At 39.1% G+C, this 18,661-nt stretch overlaps 4 protein-coding genes across 4 annotated transcripts; 2 read left to right on the top strand and 2 right to left on the bottom strand.

Annotated features, from left to right (window-relative positions):
• Positions 1-1,186: 1,186 nt before the first annotated feature.
• On the top strand, positions 1,187-5,988 carry ATG18C (autophagy-like protein). The gene is given in 5 exon segments (XM_086574849.1): positions 1,187-1,534; positions 1,536-1,904; positions 2,673-2,931; positions 5,457-5,580; positions 5,711-5,988. Coding segments are annotated over 5 exon segments (1,191 nt in total). The 3' UTR covers positions 5,802-5,988.
• Positions 5,989-6,241: 253 nt separating this feature from the next.
• Positions 6,242-10,202, top strand: LOC147490381 (alpha/beta-Hydrolases superfamily protein). Its single transcript, XM_086569779.1, has 6 exons — positions 6,242-6,577; positions 7,110-7,617; positions 8,504-8,825; positions 8,919-9,017; positions 9,124-9,238; positions 9,790-10,202. Exons 1-6 carry the CDS (start codon positions 6,424-6,426, stop codon positions 10,002-10,004), a joined length of 1,413 nt encoding a protein of 470 aa, XP_086425905.1. The 5' UTR covers positions 6,242-6,423; the 3' UTR covers positions 10,005-10,202.
• Positions 10,203-12,886: 2,684 nt separating this feature from the next.
• On the bottom strand, positions 12,887-14,422 carry LOC147490382 (Calcium-dependent lipid-binding (CaLB domain) family protein). Its single transcript, XM_086572976.1, has 2 exons — positions 13,642-14,422; positions 12,887-13,440 (listed from the first exon to the last, which is right to left on the bottom strand). The coding sequence occupies exons 1-2, from the start codon at positions 14,099-14,101 to the stop codon at positions 12,962-12,964; spliced, it is 939 nt and encodes a 312-aa protein (XP_086429102.1). The 5' UTR covers positions 14,102-14,422; the 3' UTR covers positions 12,887-12,961.
• A 981-nt stretch (positions 14,423-15,403) lies between these two features.
• On the bottom strand, positions 15,404-18,604 carry LOC147490383 (Acyl-CoA N-acyltransferases (NAT) superfamily protein). Its single transcript, XM_086574850.1, has 7 exons — positions 18,572-18,604; positions 18,349-18,462; positions 18,010-18,248; positions 17,592-17,859; positions 17,430-17,488; positions 17,007-17,063; positions 15,404-15,940 (listed from the first exon to the last, which is right to left on the bottom strand). Exons 1-7 carry the CDS (start codon positions 18,602-18,604, stop codon positions 15,772-15,774), a joined length of 939 nt encoding a protein of 312 aa, XP_086430976.1. The 3' UTR covers positions 15,404-15,771.
• Between the last annotated feature and the right edge of the window lie 57 nt (positions 18,605-18,661).

Consider the following 18,661-nt stretch of genomic DNA (forward strand, 5'->3'; position numbering starts at 1 on the left):
TTTATTTTATTCTTACCACCACTTTTGTAGCCTTGGTAAATAAATTGTTTTTAAGAAAGTTTCATTGAATGTATTATGTATATATATAACCATTAAAAAAAAAACTCGACAATAATAGAGAAACGTGTTTAAGCCATGTAGCTAGCTCTAAAGCCCGTTATTTGGGTTGTGTTAAGCCAAAGGGAGGCTTCAAAACAAAAACCACAAAAATGTCATTTCAATGCGGCTAAGTCCAAAAGGGTCTTAAATTTGGAAAGAGTAAAAAATACAGCCAAAATTAAGACCTTCGCTAGCAGCTGTTATAATAAATTTGGGAGACGGACGACATAGTTTCTGCCGTCCGTGTATTAAATTTCAACAGATGACAGAAACTATGCCATCCGTTCAAAAAAAATTCAAAAAATAATGGACGGACGTCATAAATTATACCGTCCGTATCATTTAACCCTTCAAAACAAAAAACACGATTGGATTGATTTTTTAATTTTGGAGAGCTAAATTTGGTTGGACAAGCTATGTGACACTTTTACCAGCCCAATTTAGCAACTCTCCATTAGACTGCTCTTACCAAACAACAAACACACAATAACAAAAAAAAAAAAAAAAAAAAAAAAAGTTAAGTGCACTACAATTTCCATTGTTGATTCACAACTCAACACTCGAAGTATAAACACGATAGAAAACTCAAAAGTTTTTTTTTTTTTTTTTTGGGGATGCAATACCAAATTGGGTTTGAAAAAAAGAGTAGCCGGTATGAGTTGAGGTAGGGAGTGTATTGGGCTATTGTTGTTGGACTAGTTGTCGGACTTGGGCTGGAGGCTGCCCAATGCAATTTGATAAGTCCCCGATTAAATCACCCAAAAAAGATTAAGTGCACTACGTAGTGGGCGGGAGCGAGACGGTTAAAACAGTGGACAGCGAGGGCGTAATTTTGGCTGGGCTGTAAATAAGGAGTTGGCACTCGCGAGACAGACAAAGCTGACTTCTTTTGCCTCCTCTTCTCAGCAGGTCTGAATTTATTCTGTTTACTCCACATTCATCACTACTAATAAATGAAATCGATTTGATTCCTAGATCCTCCTTTGTGTTCATATAATAATTTAATATCGATGAATAAACGTAATTGAACTTTTAGATGACTCAAACGAATTGTTTCATTGATAGAGTTCAACGGTTTTGTTTCATCATGAGTTCAACGGTTTCAACATCATCACGGGTTCAATCTCAATCTTCAGCTCCATTTACTCAATCTGAACCAGATTTTAACGAATCAGACCTATTATCCGTGTCCTGGAATCAAGATTACGGATGCTTTGCTGCCGGAACCACTAGGGGTTTCCGCATCTACAATTGCGATCCTTTCAAGGAAACCTTTAGAAGGGATTTGAAAACTGGCTTAGGGTTTGGTATTGTTGAAATGTTGTTTAGGTGCAACATTCTCGCTCTTGTTGGGGCTGACCTCAATCCCCAGTATCCCCCGAACAAAGTGATGATATGGGATGATCATCAAAGCCGTTGTATTGGCGAATTCTCTTTTCAGATCTGAGGTCCGTGCAGTCAAGTTGAGACGGGATCGTATTGTTGTCATTCTTGAGCATAAGATATATGTCTACAATTTCATGGATCTTAGGCTTCTCCATCAAATAGAGACTCTCTCAAATCCAAGGGGACTTTGCTGCCTTTCACACCATTCCAACACTTTCGTCCTCGCTTCCCCAGGTCTTCATCGTGGCCAAATTCGGATTGAGCATTTCGGTCTCAAGATCACCAAGTTCATTAATGCCCATGATTCTCAAATCGCATGCTTCACTTTGACAATGGATGGCCTTCTTCTTGCTACTGCTAGTACCAAGGGCACTTTGATTCGGATTTTTAACACCATGGATGGGACCCGCTTACAAGAGGTTTAACTATTCACAATTTTGTTACTTGTACTGTTTATTACCTTGTCAATCTATCTTTTCAAATTAAGAATAATTTGTCAACTTCTGACCCATTTCTCAAGTCTGAATACAATTACAAACTACTTTTCAATAAATTAGTCATCATAAGTTACTGATATCTAGCAATTCTACATAAAACTACTCTATGAACAGTTTTGAAATATTCTTTATGCTCTCTTCACCTCTCACGAATGAAGTATTTCTTGGAAACTGGATGTGTGTAATCTATCACATTAGAAAAGATCATTCTCGTGGCTTCACATCTTGCAAAATACGCTGTATTACCACTTTTTGAGTTAAGGCATTTGAAGTATTGTGTTTTTGCGCCGTGTCTCCATGTGCTAATTATTGGTGGGCATGTCAACCTCTTCCGCTTTTGTCCTTAAAAAGTGTATTCTGATATTTATTAGTTGTTTTCTCTTCCTTTTCCTCCTTTATATTAGTTCCGCATATTGCTAGCTTTCAAATGGTTGTCCTTGATTCTGTATAGTAAATTGCTCTTTGCATTGCTTGCAAATCCTTCATTTTTTTTGCACTGTTAAACAAAGAGTAACTGTGTTCCTACTTGAAAAGTTTAACTGTTCCTACACGGTCAACTTCCTGCCCAAGCAACTTTTCTTAGTGTAAAATCTGGTTATTATTTTGTGTTTACATTTACCTGTTTTGTGTCTCAGGTTGCTACAATTTAGTAGAGACACTTCACTAATGCGTGTATATTGTGATTTGTAGGTTCGGAGGGGGGTAGACAATGCAGAAATCTATAGCCTTGCGCTTTCTCCAAATGTCCAATGGTTGGCTGTCTCTAGTGACAAAGGTACCGTTCACATATTTAGTCTTAGAGTGCGGGTGGTGGGGGAGGACCCATCAAACCATTCCGCTACTGCTCAAAGGTCAGCACTGGTTCACCAGAGTTCATCAACTTCTCTTGATGCTCTTATATCTCCGACCACAGGTGCCAACCCTGGCTCATCATTGTCCTTTATGAAAGGTGAGTGGTTGGAAAGGAAATGCTTTTAAACCTTCTTCTTAACTGGAGAATATTGTGGGATAGTTCTCATCAGGATTGACCTATTATGTACAGAGACCAATGCTGTGTGTTTGCAAAGAGTACCACTCTCTGAAAAGTAAATTTGTTATTAACAGTTAGAACTATATTTCCTAATCCCTTGAATTACCTTTTTCCTGGTGAAGGTGGGAATTTAACCCAAGACCTTGGGACCGACCTCCCAAGTCGTGACCAGTAGGCCACTGGACACATTCAAGTAGGGAAAACTGGGAGGTCAGAAAGGTCTATTTCTGTAAAATCGAGGGGTTGGGATAAACTAATGTAGATTTAACAATTGGCGGAAGAAACAATTGTTATAAAATCGATATTCTAATTGAAATAATTAAAGAACCCTAAAAATCACCTTTTTCATTGAATCTCATAAATTCATAAACATCAATTACCAATGAACCCTAATTACAAGCCCTTTTTTATACTAACTGACAACAAAACAAAGCCAATTAAATTAAGACACGTGGCTGCTACTAATTAAAACAATTCAAATTGGACCAACGAAATTATATGGGGGCTTGCCTAATACATGCGACCCATGGGCTTGACCTGACTATGGCCTGACTCATGTCCACATCATAAACATTGTTGTGTAATTGTTTGAGATAGGATTAGCTGGTCCTGGGTTAGATAAATCTTGTCAAGTCCTGTTTCGTACACCACACAGGTACTTGTCGTTAATTCAGTTATGTTATTCAATAAAATGTTGAAGAAAAGGACCGTATTAGATTGTATATACCCAGGACCAGCTAATCCCATTTTTCTTTTCTTGTCATCCTAAATGTAGATGGGAAAACTGTGAACATAGTTCTCTATTATAGCCATGATAACGTAATTTTCAGATAGTCCCTTGTTTTCATGGTTAAATAAACACCACGCTGCATCATCCTGTCATACAAAAATGTAGTTTGACAGCATGGAAATTGTATTGTTGCTCTGAACTCCAACATCTCTCTCTGCCGTTGCTTACAAACCAAGCAACTAGGCACTGGACAATGGAACATGACACATGGCCCCGTTGCCACTTAACTAATCCATTGCCCATCGCCTTCACATAGAGCTACCACCTATATGAAGACTCGCTTCTGCTCTGATCCACGTCATTGCCCACCTCTCTGGGTTGATTTTTGGTGGAGGATCTTAATTTTCAATTATATGAATACTTACAATTTTTGTGAACATGTCCTTCACGTCTCCGTATCCTATCCCGCGAGTCTGTGTCAGGTCGTATCAGGGTCACGGGTCAGTGTCCGTGCTTCATAGCCCACTTGTGGCAGCGAGGGCTTCACAATCGTTTAGCCTCTGGGTCATGTGCATTCCAACAGTTATCTTCTTCACTCATCTCCTCTCTTATTCTTCTTATTTTTCTCCTCAAGTTCTAAGAGGTTATAATTTTCCATATTGGTGTAGAAAATGGCAACATTGATTTGGTGGAGGTTTTTATTTAGTTGCCTTGTTTATTTATATTATTAAGAGGAATGCTAGGAGGTAACTTACTTGTAAGTGGCATACACTCCTTTCACTAAAACCGTACTACCTTTGTATTGAGATTGTAAAATGTACTTTGTTGTGAGAATCCCAATGCAGAACTTGTGTTTTTATGAGAAGCTTGTATGCAACTCACAATTGAGTTGCCTCCTAGCATTTATACAAATTAGTGATTACAGCAGAATTGTTAATGATTAGACTATTTTTGTTTCTTCAACGGGTTTCCTGCCATCCCATTGTTTTGCGGATTTTCCTGTGACAACGTTGGACATTTGGTTTTAGTTGGTCCTTGAATTGGCCTAGCTGATGAAGCGGTTGTGCATCTGTTCAAGAACAATTATTCTTGCAAACTCGTACCAAAAACTTGCTTAACGAAATTGAAGAGAGTGAACATGTCTTCTTCCTTTGTTTTTTTTCTTAGTGAGGATGATGTAGTATAGTATAACGGAGACAAGGATGAACATTTGTGAAATCTGGGAATTATGAGGCTTATCTATTTGTTGATATACTAATCGAGTCCTTTGCCAAAATAATGAAGTTTTGAGGCCAAGATTGTCTTGAGAGTTTAGACAATACATTGCTGGTGCAGTAGAGTTGTATCGAACAATTACCTTCTTGTCTTGAGTATACTTTAAACTGCAGTGTTTGAAGGGGTTGAGATGTGGTGTAGATGAAAAAATAAATGTGTTTGGTTTCTATTTTAAAAAAAATAGTTTTTCATTCAAAAACACTTTTGGTCCCAAAAACTTGTTTTATGATAATTAGTTTGGGTGCTGAGGCAAATGAACAGTCTATACTGTACATGAAAAAAATCACAACTGTTTAGTGTTTTTAGTTTTTCATTGTTTTTAAGAAAAAAATTTGGAGTTAACTTTGGATTTTTTTTTGAGATGGTTATTTTATGTTCTTATTTTGATGTTCCCTATTATCCTACTCTATCACTTAGTCTTCTTCATCCGAACTTCCAGGATTGCTGCCCAAGTATTTTAGTTCAGAATGGTCCTTTGCTCAGTTCCACTTGCCAGAAAACGTTCGGTTTGTTGCTGCATTTGGTTCTCATAACACTGTACTGATGATTGGCATGGATGGGAGGTAAGTCTTGAAGTTCAGTTCCTTCATATTTTTACCTGGAATGCTCTGTCTCCTGTCTATTACAAATATGTACTGAAGTTTCAGCTAAGTGTGGGTATCCATCAGTTGATTCACTATTTGTATTTTCCAGTTTCTACAGGTGCAGTTTTGATACCTTGAATGGAGGGGAGATGTCACAGCAGGAATACGTAAGGTTTCTGAAAACTGACCACCGGCCCTGATGGAGCTTGGCTTGAGGACTGACATAAAAAACCAAATGCTTCATCCGCCAAGTTGTATGTAGGGACTTGAATAGTTGAATATCCTTGTACATACCGATACAATACAATAATTCTGAGTTCTGTTGTATATTTGTTCTATAAAGCGAAGCTATTATATAATTGCTTTATGAAATGATAGTTGTATGCCTGTTTTGGCATTGCTTATCGTGTCCCCAAGAGGGAAAAAGAAAAAAGGAAACAGAGAGAAAGGATGGAACTGGAAGCAGAGTGGCTATGAGTTATCACGGTTGCATAACTTACATTGTTTGATATTAAGACCGTACAACAGTAGCTGACCGAGTGCATGTTAAATCTCCTATTTGGACCGTCAGATCGATCTATATATGAAATATAGGAGTTTGGAGTGTCTTTGAAAATTGGTTGGACCATTTTTCAAACCTGGGTGCGAACATCATCTTTGTAATATGTTTCGTCTGGATTTGTTGAGTGTTGAGAGCATATTTGATGATTGATTTACATGTTTTTCATAACAAAATTAACAAAGACAAATTAATTATTAGCTTATCTCTCTCGTCTAGTCTAGTACGAGTGGCGTGCCCAGTCTCCACTCCAGTACAAAGGGATGATGATAATGACTAGTTCAGCTGCGGCGTCAGGGTTTCATCTACAGCGGTTTGCTCCCTCCCCAAAAACATCAGTAACTGGACAAGTCTACCGCCCTCCTCCTCCTGCTGCTGCTGCTAGCTCGGGCTCAGTTTCACCCTCTCCCTATCCAGGTGACACTCTTTCTCCCTATCCAGGTGTCCTTGTCAGTATGTATCACATTCTAACTGTTATCCTGGAGTTCATATTTTCCCCATTTCTTTCTTTGTCAACTTCAATTATTAAACATTGACAAACAAAGAAATTTACTTATGTAAAACAATTTAATTAATTGATTTCTATATAGATAAGAACCGAAAAAAATGCACTATTGAAACATGTGATAAAAGAATGCTCAAGGATGAATGCCCATTAGTCCAAGGAATCACGAGAACTTAGATTTCATTGACTGCAACAAGTCTCAACTGTTGTTCTTCACTGTCTATCAGTCATTCCGGCATTTCATATGAGTATCGCTGTCTTCGCCCTTCCTGTAGTGTGGCTGGTTTTATTAGAAATATTTGGAAACTGGTAATAGCACACTGTAGAATGGCGTTCAAAAATCCAAGTAAATTAGTATACTCATCTGGGTATTTTCTGGGGAAAGTCCCATCCCCACTCCACATTTTTTCTGCCCATAACCTTTAATGTGCAATAATATTGCAGAGCAATTGGTGGGAGTAGAAAAGAAGCAGAAGAGGAGGAGCATAGCTGGCATCGATCAGGATGAGTTAGTTGATCCATCTGATTTGGCTGATTCAGACAGTTGTTTTCTTGACTTCAAAGGTGTTTCCATTCACCACAAGATATATGAACATCAACAAGACCCAACATCAATTCACCACAGTGCAACTCCAATGATTCTTAATCAAACTACAAAACTTAGATTTCCCATCATTTTACTGCATGGCTTTGGGGCTTCTCTTTTCTCATGGAATCAAGCTATAAAGCCTTTGGCAAGGGCCACTGGTTCCAAAGTTGTTGCTTTTGACAGGCCTGCCTTTGGATTGACCTCAAGGTCAAGGGCAGCGAGTAAACTTGCCCATCATTCTAGTACTGCTGCTGCCAGTGTCAAGGATAAGAATTCTTTAAATCCGTATTCCATGGCCTTTTCTGTGCTTGCGACCCTTACTTTTATCGACCTTTTAGCAGCTGACAAAGCAATTCTAATTGGGTATGTATTTTCTGCGTGCTAACACTTATTATTGAAGTAGTGATTTTTATTTATTTTTTTAATTGCAGCATTCCGCACGGAAACTTTTGTTTGTTTTTTCAGCACTAGTTTAGAGTCACAAATCACAATAAGCATTCAGCAACTATTCAACTGCTCAATGCTTAAAAGTTCAGTACCAATACAACTGTTTGCTGGATACTGAAAATTCAGGACCGAGTTAACATTGGACATTTTCATCATTTTGCAAGAGATCATACTAGTTTAATGGCATGAGAAACATGAACCCCATCTAATAGATCTTATAGCAAGTCCAGTTGGAGTGCTAGATACACCATGCCATATATGCCCCAAATCAGCATTTTTAGCACCCATCCAGCCCATGGTATAATTCACACCCAAAATCATTCCAATGCAACAATATCATTTAGGCATGCTAAAATATTACAAACGACATAATATCTTCCGTTCGTCTATGTTCACTTACATGGAGAAGTATTGGACAAGCGGCACAAAGTGTTAGTTACTTAAAGTACTGATGGTACATATTCCGCCATCCGTCGGTCACTAACGTGATAGAAGGTGCTATATGGGACCTCAAATTTGGCTGAGTTTTGAACACCAGTTAATTTATGACCCCATATAGCACCCCTTCTGGAAACATAGTTCTTTGTAGTGCATTTCAATATCTCATATTGGTTACTCAACTTGTCGTTGTTTAGTGGAAAAAACTATAAAAAATGTTGATCCAAACTTGCCCAAGCTTTAATTCAACTACTATAAGGTCATGGATGTGTGGCACCATTATCGAAAATCGTATTTTTCTTCCTCGTAACTTCTCTTTTCTGACAGCTGTAATATGTTCAAACCTCAAAATATGAGATCCCAGGCATTCATCCGGGTCCCTTGTAGCAGTTAACACATACTTTGAGGCTCCTGAGCGTGTAGCTGCTCTGATCCTTATTGCTCCTGCAATTTTGGTGCCACGTAAAAGAAATCAAACGAAGAGAGAAAAGCGTAGTGAAGGCAGTCTCTCTACTTCAAAAGTTAAACAGAATCCTTTTGCTATGGCTCGCAATATTTTATCAAAGTTTTCAGCGTACATTGCATGGCCTATAGTGAGGATGCTGAAAGGGATGATGAATACGATCAGCTCTCTATTTAGAAGACTCTTGATAGCTTTTCTGCATTCAAAAGTCGCTGTAATGTTGGTGAGGGATTTCTATGAATTTTTTCCCCAATAACTATTATAAACATTGTCAGTTGTTATTGTTGAAGACTAAATTGTCTATTTTGTTTCAAAGTTGAGGATGGTTATAGACAAATTTGGTGTTGCTGCCATTCGGAATGCATGGTATGATGCAAGTCAAATCACTGATCACGTCTTACATGGTTATACAAAGGTGTGCCATGATCATGTACATTGCATGTTCCCTCTAAACTATGTGTATAGCCCATAAATGTTCACATGAGAAGTGCATAACTCTATGATCTTACAATCACTCACAGCCATTGAGGACTAAGGACTGGGACTGGGTTCTCTTAGAATACACAGTGGCCATGCTTACAGATACTGCATCTGAACCACCATTACCTGAAAGACTGAAGGAAATATCTTGTCCAGGTAATCATTGTCAACTTGTGTTTTTCTTACCAAATTTGTACTGGAGAAATTGTATATTAGAAGTAGTAGCCTTGAAGATTAGGAGATGGATGTTATAGGAAAACCTGACTTATTGACCCTAACAATCTTCATTATATAATTAAACAAGACAGACAACAACAATAGAAATATGTAACATGGAAACCCAAAATCAGAGAGAAAGTGATGTAGTGATGCTTATAAAATGTGCACTGTGCATAGTACGTGAAGTTACTTTCCTAACACTAGCAACGTAGCAAGTATTAACTTTTTCTTCTTGTTCTTCACAAATTTATGCTCTCATGATTCATTGTTCTAGCAATGCTCTCGTCACAGTTAGACTAATGGTCCTTTCAATTAAGTGGTAGATCAGACTCATGTAACCTGCAGTAGATATTGATGAACAGCTCTCATATACAGCTTCCCCATGTATCTCTTCTTTTATGGAATAAGAAATTTTCTACAGCATAGAAATTTGTAGCGTCAAATATGTCTCCTCATGTTTCAGCTCCTGTTCCCCCTTACTTTTACAGTGCTTATTATCACTGGTGATAATGATCGACTGGTTCCCTCCTGGAATGCTGAAAGACTATCACGAGCTATACCTGGCTCTTGTCTGGAAGTAATCAAGAACTGTGGTCATTTGCCTCATGAAGAAAAAGTTGAAGAGTTTATTTCAGTTGCTCAGAAGTTTTTGGAAAGAGTTTTTGGAGCTGCAGAGGAACAGCTTCTGCAAGCCGCATCCTGAGTTTGAAGTGTAACTTTGCAAGTACATTTTGTATACAGTTTATTCGTTTACTTCCATTTGTTAATTTCTCAAGCCTAGCGTACAAGTATAGAATGTTTATTTTGGACCTTCAGTTAGAATCCTTGTTGGAGATGCCTGACATAGAGTGTTGTATTTTTGTTTGTGCTTTTGGAGATGTTTCAGGTCTTTTATGTGCTCCATGTTCACCTTACGAGTTAAAATTTCTCTAAGCATTTGAAAGTTATCTTAAACTGACATTGAAAACGGGAAGAAAGAACATACCATGTCTGACTTGATGAGTTGTTGAACTGACAAAAAGCTTATACTTGTAGGGCTTTAGGCATGTTGGCCTACTAATCGTTAATCACACACAGTACACAGTACACAGACACTGACACAGAGACTAGTAACACAGGAATCTAGGGATTTGGTTCTGACAGAGCTAGTATATCAGCAGTTAGAAAAAGATGCAACAATACAGCTGAAGCCTGAGTGTTGTCGCGACTTTTTCTGGAGAGGATTTTCAAACTTTTGCCAGTTGAACTGTCTTGAGTGTTTTCCACCTTTAACTTTCATTTATTTTTATGAGAATGAGATAATTTTGAGCCCCCTGCCTCTAAGTCTCATTGCTATGAGGTTTGGAGTCGGAAACTTTTTATACTTTAGTGACAACTACTCCTATAGGCGTGGAGTCGAAGTGTAATAAAACTGGGATTATAGATATAGGAAACAGGGAAAAAAAACTTGGAAGAGTTAACAGTTCCACATTCACATACTCCCATAATCTGTTTGAGCTAATTCACTTTGACTGTGGAGGAACGTGCGACATTAGCCTTACCTCTACAAAAGAAATCAATGTGCACGCAACACCAATGCCATATTCCCATTTGGAAATCATATTAATCTTCTCTAAAATGTGATTATTTATAATAAAGTGCTGAAATTGTGTAAGTGGTCGATCTAAATGGCTTCAATTTACAAATTTACAGCAGCGACAAACAAACTACCGAACTAGGATTTTTGGTTTATGAGAGGACCATAACTACACGATGTCAATGGGATTTGAAAATAGGGTGCCATACGCATTGATTTGATTCGCGCTGATGATTCCTCTATCTGGTGGTTGCGGTGAATGTCTGGGAAATGGGAATAAGATTTAAGGCAAGTCTTGCATAAGATTTATCTGGATGTTTTCATACTAGGTATAGACATTTTCGTTTCGGTCTTGGATCAAGGATGCCATCAAGTTATTCTGGATTCCTAGGTGGTGCCCGGTCATGGTTCCCCCTCGTACTCATGGTTGAAGATTAAAGTTTCAGGACTACCAAAAACCCTCAAGTCCTTGAACAAACACCACTTTGGTAATATCTTCACCCACTTGAAAGACAAGGAACACCAACTCAAAACCCTTTTGGAGGTACCTTCAACCCTATAACTCAATCTCATATATCTGCCATCAAAGTAGAAATTGCTGGTCTCCATTCCAAGCAAGATGTCTATTGGAAACAACACTCAAAAACACATCATATCAAAGATCAAGACCATAATACAAAAAAAAATCATATTCAATAAAGAGGAGAAATAACAATATTGATAAGTTACAAAAGGAGAATGGAGACTGGGTATCCAACATGGATGATATAGCTGCGGAGCTCAATGCAAGCTATGGGGACTTGCTTGTCTTCACCCCTTTTACCCCAAACCATCAGCTGATTTTTCTCTTTGACCTTTTTAACCTCTGCATTTCTGAAGTAGAGAACCTTCAGCTTACCAGAATTCCATCCATAACTGAAATCAAAAATGTTGTTAACACTATGGGTGGTTCCAAAGCCCCAGGCCCCTGATGGTTTACCTGCTCTTTTTTACCAAAAATATTGGAGAATTGTAGGGCAAGAAGTGATCAATGGTGTTCAATCTTTCTTCCAATCTGGCAGATATATGAATCTAACCTACATTTGCTTAATCCCCAAAATCAAAAGCGAAAATTCTTCCCAATAGATTGAGAAGTCTTCTCCCTAAGTTCATTTCCCCCCACCAAGGGGCTCTTTCTCCTGGGAGATCTATTGGTGACAATGTAGGTGTGGTTCATGAAGTTATTCACAATATCAGATCGGTGAAGAAAGGTGGCAAAAGGTCTCTTTGCCTTTAAGCTGGATATGTCCAAAGCCTATAATAGGGTTGATTGGAATGCAATTATCTTGAGAAGCTAAAATCTCTATGAGAAATGGATGCAGATGGTTTATTTATGCCTCTCCATTGTTAAATACCAAATGCTTCTTAATATATGGTTCACCTCTTAGAACCATCTCCCCCCAAAAAGGGTTAAGGCAAGGGATCCTCTTTCTCTTTACATTTTCATTCTGTTTACTGAAACTCTTTCTAGGAGGCTTAGGAAGAGTGAAGTGGTAGATCTATTACTCCTATCAAGATTGCCAGAGAAAGTGTGGGCCTCTCTCACCTGAATGCTTAGGAAGGCTGAAGTGGATAGATCTATTACACTTATCAAGATTGCCAAAGGAATACTAGTTAGTAGTTACTGATGGCCTTGGGAGACAAGAAAGCTTCACTAGTGTCATTTTGGAAGGAGATTCAAAACGGATCAGTGATATCTTGGGGAGTACACAACTGAGCTATAACTGGCAGTGGAGAATATCAGCATGGTCACCTTGGGTTTTATTTCATGCTTTTTTCGATGTAACTATTAATTGTAAATTTGTAATAGTAAGGCAAATGGGTTAGCCATTTGGTCAAAAGAACAAGGTTATATTTAAGTGAATTATGTATGTTTGATGGGTACCCAGCACCATCCATTTTAGAGTAATGAAATGAAGCTATTTTTTTTTTTTAAAAAGAAAAGATTATTTGCGAAGAAGCATAGAAAATGCGAAAAGAAGATATATACCTTGGATTATGTGGAATTACTAATTACATCAAACTATGTTTTTGATGGTACAATCTTAGAAAGGTGAATCAATTGATATGATTAGGCTAGGATCTTGCAGGGTAGGCAACTCGAAACCAGACATAAAATCATCACCAAAGATAACAGCTCCAGCTGCCAAAGCACCTGCACCCATCCCCGCAGCAAAGTTAGGCCCACTGGTGCGTCCTGCAGCTGTTCCAGCTGATGATGATGGTGGTAAATTCACCCAAGTCCCTGCCAGTTGGTCTGTTCTTGGAAGGAAAGTAGGCAAATACCCCACGTGTGAAGGTGGTGGCGGAGGTGGAGGAGTGCGAGGCGGACGATAGTTAGGATCACCTACTGATGATTGTTTACCGTAGAAGTTAGGGCGTGGGTCGTATACTGAACTCATCTGTGTCTGTGGCTGCGTGTAATTTTCTGTCTGATTATGCGACTGAGATGAGAATGAGCCATTTCCTGTGCCCAAGGAAATGCCATTCCCTTCATCTTTGAGTTGGAACCCTTCCTCATTACCTGCAAAACACAACGTGATACTTTCGCATTCATCGAAATTCGAAATGGTCCTGAGACCGCCAAAATAGTCTTATGGTAAAATGAACACGAATAGTAACAAATCGTTTGAATATACAACAAGACATCAACGAGGATTGTCATTGTCAGTGGCATTTATAGTCAATTGAAAAATCTGCATGCTATTACTACTACGATGCTAACCTGGGTAGGAAGATATGTCGTTGTCGCTCCCGTCTTTATCAGAGATTCGAATGGAGATGTCTACAAGCCCTTGAACCTTGCCAGAGGTCTTCTTCCGCAACTGAAAGCTCCCCACTTGTTCAACCCCATTGTTTGAAGCATCCGACTTATGCTTGGCCAAAAACTCTTTCAGGACAACAACTGCTGTCCCCTGAAGGTTCTCCCTAAGAAAAATGGCATCCCTACTGTACAGTTCAATATGTAGCGCCAGACCTTGCCACTTTGCATCAGAGTTGTCGATCAAGGCCGAGAACTTGGTTCTCCAAGTTGGGTTGGTGCTCCCTGAAGTGTCAATCTTGGTGCAGTATTTACTCTTGGGGTCAATCCACCCAACGGCAAACCACTGGAGCTTCCATAGAGCTGATGAACGACGGAGCCCGCGAGCCGAGATTATGCAGATTTCAGCGCAGATTTTCGCCATGTCTTAATTCATGAACCTGTGGCGTGAGAATGGGAAAACTTTTGTAAAGTTGTTTGTGTTTAGAGAAGAAAAGCAGGACGCTTTCCCTTCTTTATCTGATAAAAGAATATTGCTTTACTTGACAGAAAGGTAATTCCAAACCACTTTGCATATTTGAGACTAATACCGCTTCCCATGGCTCAATTGATTCCTTTCAAGCCTCAATTAGTCAATTCTCATTGGGAATCATCATGTTAAAATGAGATTTTCTCTTGGACAATGCAAGTGAAAAGTGATTTGTTCATAATACTCTATGTACTAATGTACCGGGCGTTCCCCAATGTTTATGTGGGTTAACACAGCATGCTGGCCATTCTAATCCCATATTCCTCAGAGCTGGTCGTCATCAAGCAGTGTCCATGCTTGTGAACGAGTTTCCCAGTGCTGTGCGAATTAATTTATATTTATATGTATATGATATCATCAATTTGTTGCAAGGAATGTTAGGTATCCATAGGAGGCTTGCTGGTCAAGTCTTGGCAGGTTGGCCCCGATCGGTTCGATTCCCACACATACACCAAGGAGAATGGGATTTAAGGGGTTAGGAATAAAGCTTTAACTGTGGGAACTATATATTAAAAAGGGATGGAGTTGAAATGCAATGCGTGTATACGAAGACAGCAAACAAAATTATGGAGAGACAGATTGTTAACATTGTGACGAAACTACAACATAAATTACAAGGAAAAAGAATAAATTTTAATTACAAGATTTGAAATATACGTGTGTTTTAAGGGCCGCGGTATTGGCACCCCACTTTAGGGGACTAATACCATTTGAATGATATATGTCATTTTTCTCTTCAAAAATGAATAATATATGTCATATATCATCCAAAGGAGTGCTAGTCCCATAAAATAGGGTGTCAATACCTTCGCCAGTGTTTTAAGGACATTAGAAAGGATTGAATCAACTTGCGCTACACAGGATAATAAGCTCATGGGTTTCGCCTTACTTCACCATTGAAATACGAAAAAAGACTTTGTCTCCAATCTCAGCTCAGATCAAGGGCAGATTCCCCCTGAAAGAAGGGGGGGGGGGGAGTGCTAGCACTAATTGTCACGTTTTGCCTTCTTGGGGATATAATATATGAATAGTTTACCACTATATATTTAGGGGAAGTTAGGGGGTTGCAACCCCAGTGAGCCAACTCCTGGCTCGGATGTATCTCACTTCTTTTTGGGTGTGAAGCTGCGTCAAACCAAAACACCCAACACCCAACACCCAACGCTCCCTGAACAGGAGGTGATCGATCCAGATGCATCATGTAATACTGCTACCTTGTAACAATATTTTTGTTGATGTTCGAAATGACAATACTACAAAATGTGTACAAATAAAGAAAAGGAAGGGGCTACATTTCCCCCCTGATAACTAGAACTACTGAACTACATCCCTACCAAATCAGTTGAGGCAAAAATAAACTGTCTGGGAATTCCACGTACCAAGACACAGCTCAAGATCATCTATACAAGGTATTTATGATATTTTGTCTTTCAATTTTTCTTACCCATTTGAACTTACCATTATGTACATCTCATCTTTGCAACGGTGGATTAAGATCAGTGAGGGCTAGAGTATCAGAACAAGATCAGAGAAACATGATTTTCAAACTAGTAAGTCAACAGTGGTTATCTTAGATGAGAAGCTTCTCTTGATGGTGGAACTAGCAACAGCTTCCGCCCAGCAGGTACAACGTTCTTATCGCCTTTAGTGTTGTGTTCAAACGGGGCTTTCGCATACATCATTGTGGTGGACATTAGAATATCATCTCCAAATCCACAAGCTTCAAAGAATAATCTGTGAAAATATTTAGGTCACTGGTGGTATAGCCAGATAAGATCTTTGCGCATATAAACTAGTTTATGTCTACAAGGTGGTTAGAATCGTGTGATTGTGCATTCGTGCCATTTGCGAATGCGTAGTGTAGAAAGGCTTGCTGATCAAGTCTACTGTACCCTGTTTCTTGCGCACATGCCTCACACGGACAACAGACTTGAGAAAAGACTTGAGTAGTATAATTAACCGGAATTTTTCCCGAAGTTCACAAACTCTGAATGCTTTCTCAAATGTATGTACATAAGCCTTACGTTTCATAAATGTGTTTGTGTTTGTGTGCTGGGGGCGGGGGGAGGTGGAAGGATGATCCATGCAGAACCTCCTCGCATTTGGGTAGCATCAAACATGCAGACATGTACCGGAGGCAGACAAGCATGTCCCCAAAGTACTTTTGGTAGGTGAAGTTTATTCAGTGGGCCATAGTCAGTTAGGCACTAATATAGGGTTAAATTTTTCATTGAGCAAGTGTGTGTTTATGCATAGACATACATCCCTGTTACCAATCAAGAAAAGGCAGGTTCACTTACTTATATACAGGGTTAAAGTCAAATACATCTAAGTAACAAATAGGGAAAAACTGTACAGCGACAACAACCTAGTACAGTATTACACTACTCACAAAAAACAACCATCAGGACTGGGGAAAACTAAAGTCATGGTATGATGAAGCTAAACAGGCTTACCAATCAAAAAAAAAAATGATGAAGCTAAACGACCATCAAACTTGAAATCAGTAAGAAAATCGGGATGCACTGGAGTGGAGACCTAGGGTATTTATACTGGTGAACAAATGTATATTAGGTAAACCATGGGGTCATGCAGTTGTTAAAGGCCTTCATTTTGTTGGACCTTCCTACATCTTGTCATGCCACTCTTATTGCTTTTGTTCATTTTTCTTTTCAGTAACTAGAACTCAAGTAAACCATTGGTTTGAGTCCCTTTTTTTCTCAATTTTTGAGCCATTGATTTCTTCTCTAGGGTTTACTTCCAGGTTATAGAATGGGCTTAGAGGTTGTAAAAGCAGTACCTTTCTTTTTCTGAGCACAGGGCTGATATATCATATATGCCTCGGCTACAAAGCACCCTGAAGAAAACAAACACTTATTATGAACAGAAACATCACGAAAACTCAAGAATTCGAACATTCCCTTATTCTTTGGAAAACCGAAAAAGTTCTAAGATTTTTTAACTTGTCAAACCTTACTAATTACACACAGACTTGTATCTCACCGGAGTTTTTCCCAACCGACAATCTGAATTAAGTATATTGGTTTTGGTAGAGTCGGGGATATTCTCATAATTTTATTTTACTCGATATGGGATTGGTTTGGCTGCTGCATTCCACATTGTGAATCTAGAACATGTAAAGTAGTATGACAGCAAGTAAGAGGGCTATCTCGACTTATGATTCTACTATAAAAAAAAAAGAATAATGTGTGTGTAGATATACCTTATGATTCTACTGAGAATTCTTCTACCAATTCCAAGTCCTTGTAGTGAAGGAAGAACCTGAAAAGAGCTTCGGAATTACAAGAAGTAGGAAGTTGTATCTTTTTGGTGGGACTATCATTCATATATAGAAGCAAATGCATTAGTGTTTGAAATGAATTACGTATAATAATAATACCACGACGTCATGGATTGAAGCCGTCAAGCCATTATCAGAAACAGCTCGACCAAAACCGACCAACTGTCCTCCTCCACTAGTGTTAGAAGTGCATTCTCCAACGAGTCCCACCATTGGCATTGGCAATGGAAATGGGAAGGAAGGGAAAGGGCTGTTGAAGGCGGAGACCACCACCGAGCTGTGGGAAAGAGCTATCCGAAGCTTCTCCGGCTCGACAGGTTCGACGCGACCATTTTGGTCGAGCTTTGGGAACCTGTGGCAGGAGAGGTTGGCGGAACTGAAAAGGTCTGTGAGGTGACCAACGTTGACGTCAGATGGGTTTGTAGATATAAACACACTAGGGGGTGTGCGTCGGTGTCGGACTTTGCTGTTGGGTGTTATTTTCAGCACAAATCTGCACTACAGCCATTGTTGATGCCAAAAACTCTCCTCTCCTCTTATCCACCCATTACTTACACTCTCGCCAGTGTGCACTCCACGTGCTTTGCTTTTTTTAGGCCTAGGTGTCATGTTCTTCTTCAGCACTGTCTCAACTCTCAAGCCTGAGAGCTTGCTGGTGGCCCCGTCAGCCAACTTATTGTTTGTAAAACAGCTTCCATGCGAACAAAAGCGATATGTCAATGTACTGTTGTGCATTTGTGCCTAAATTCCCAAGTACAAGATCAATAATAGAGTCCTATTAGGGTGATTTAAGCATCACAATTGTTACACATCAGCTGCGTAACCAAATTGTATGAAAAACGAACAACCATAATGGGGACCGAGAAAAAAATCTGGGAGGGAGACCTGGGGTTCCAGTGACTAAACCTCTGGACGTTCTCAAGATGCACAGAAACTCAATAATAATCAGATTCATCTGTCCAGGAATCTCAATAATACCAAGAGAAACGCTTAACCCTGTACCAACCCTCTTTTGTCCACTATGCAACACACTTGGCGAGGGGAGATCTGAACTTTGTACTTACTCCAGCATCAGTCCCTTCGTCAAAATCACGCATTCATGATTTCACAATCAAAAGACAAATATTTGTAGGAAATTCAGAGTCCCTATAGAC

Source organism: Coptis chinensis, chromosome 7, assembly GCF_015680905.1.
Source record: "Coptis chinensis isolate HL-2020 chromosome 7, ASM1568090v1, whole genome shotgun sequence".
Taxonomy (NCBI): Eukaryota; Viridiplantae; Streptophyta; class Magnoliopsida; order Ranunculales; family Ranunculaceae; genus Coptis; species Coptis chinensis.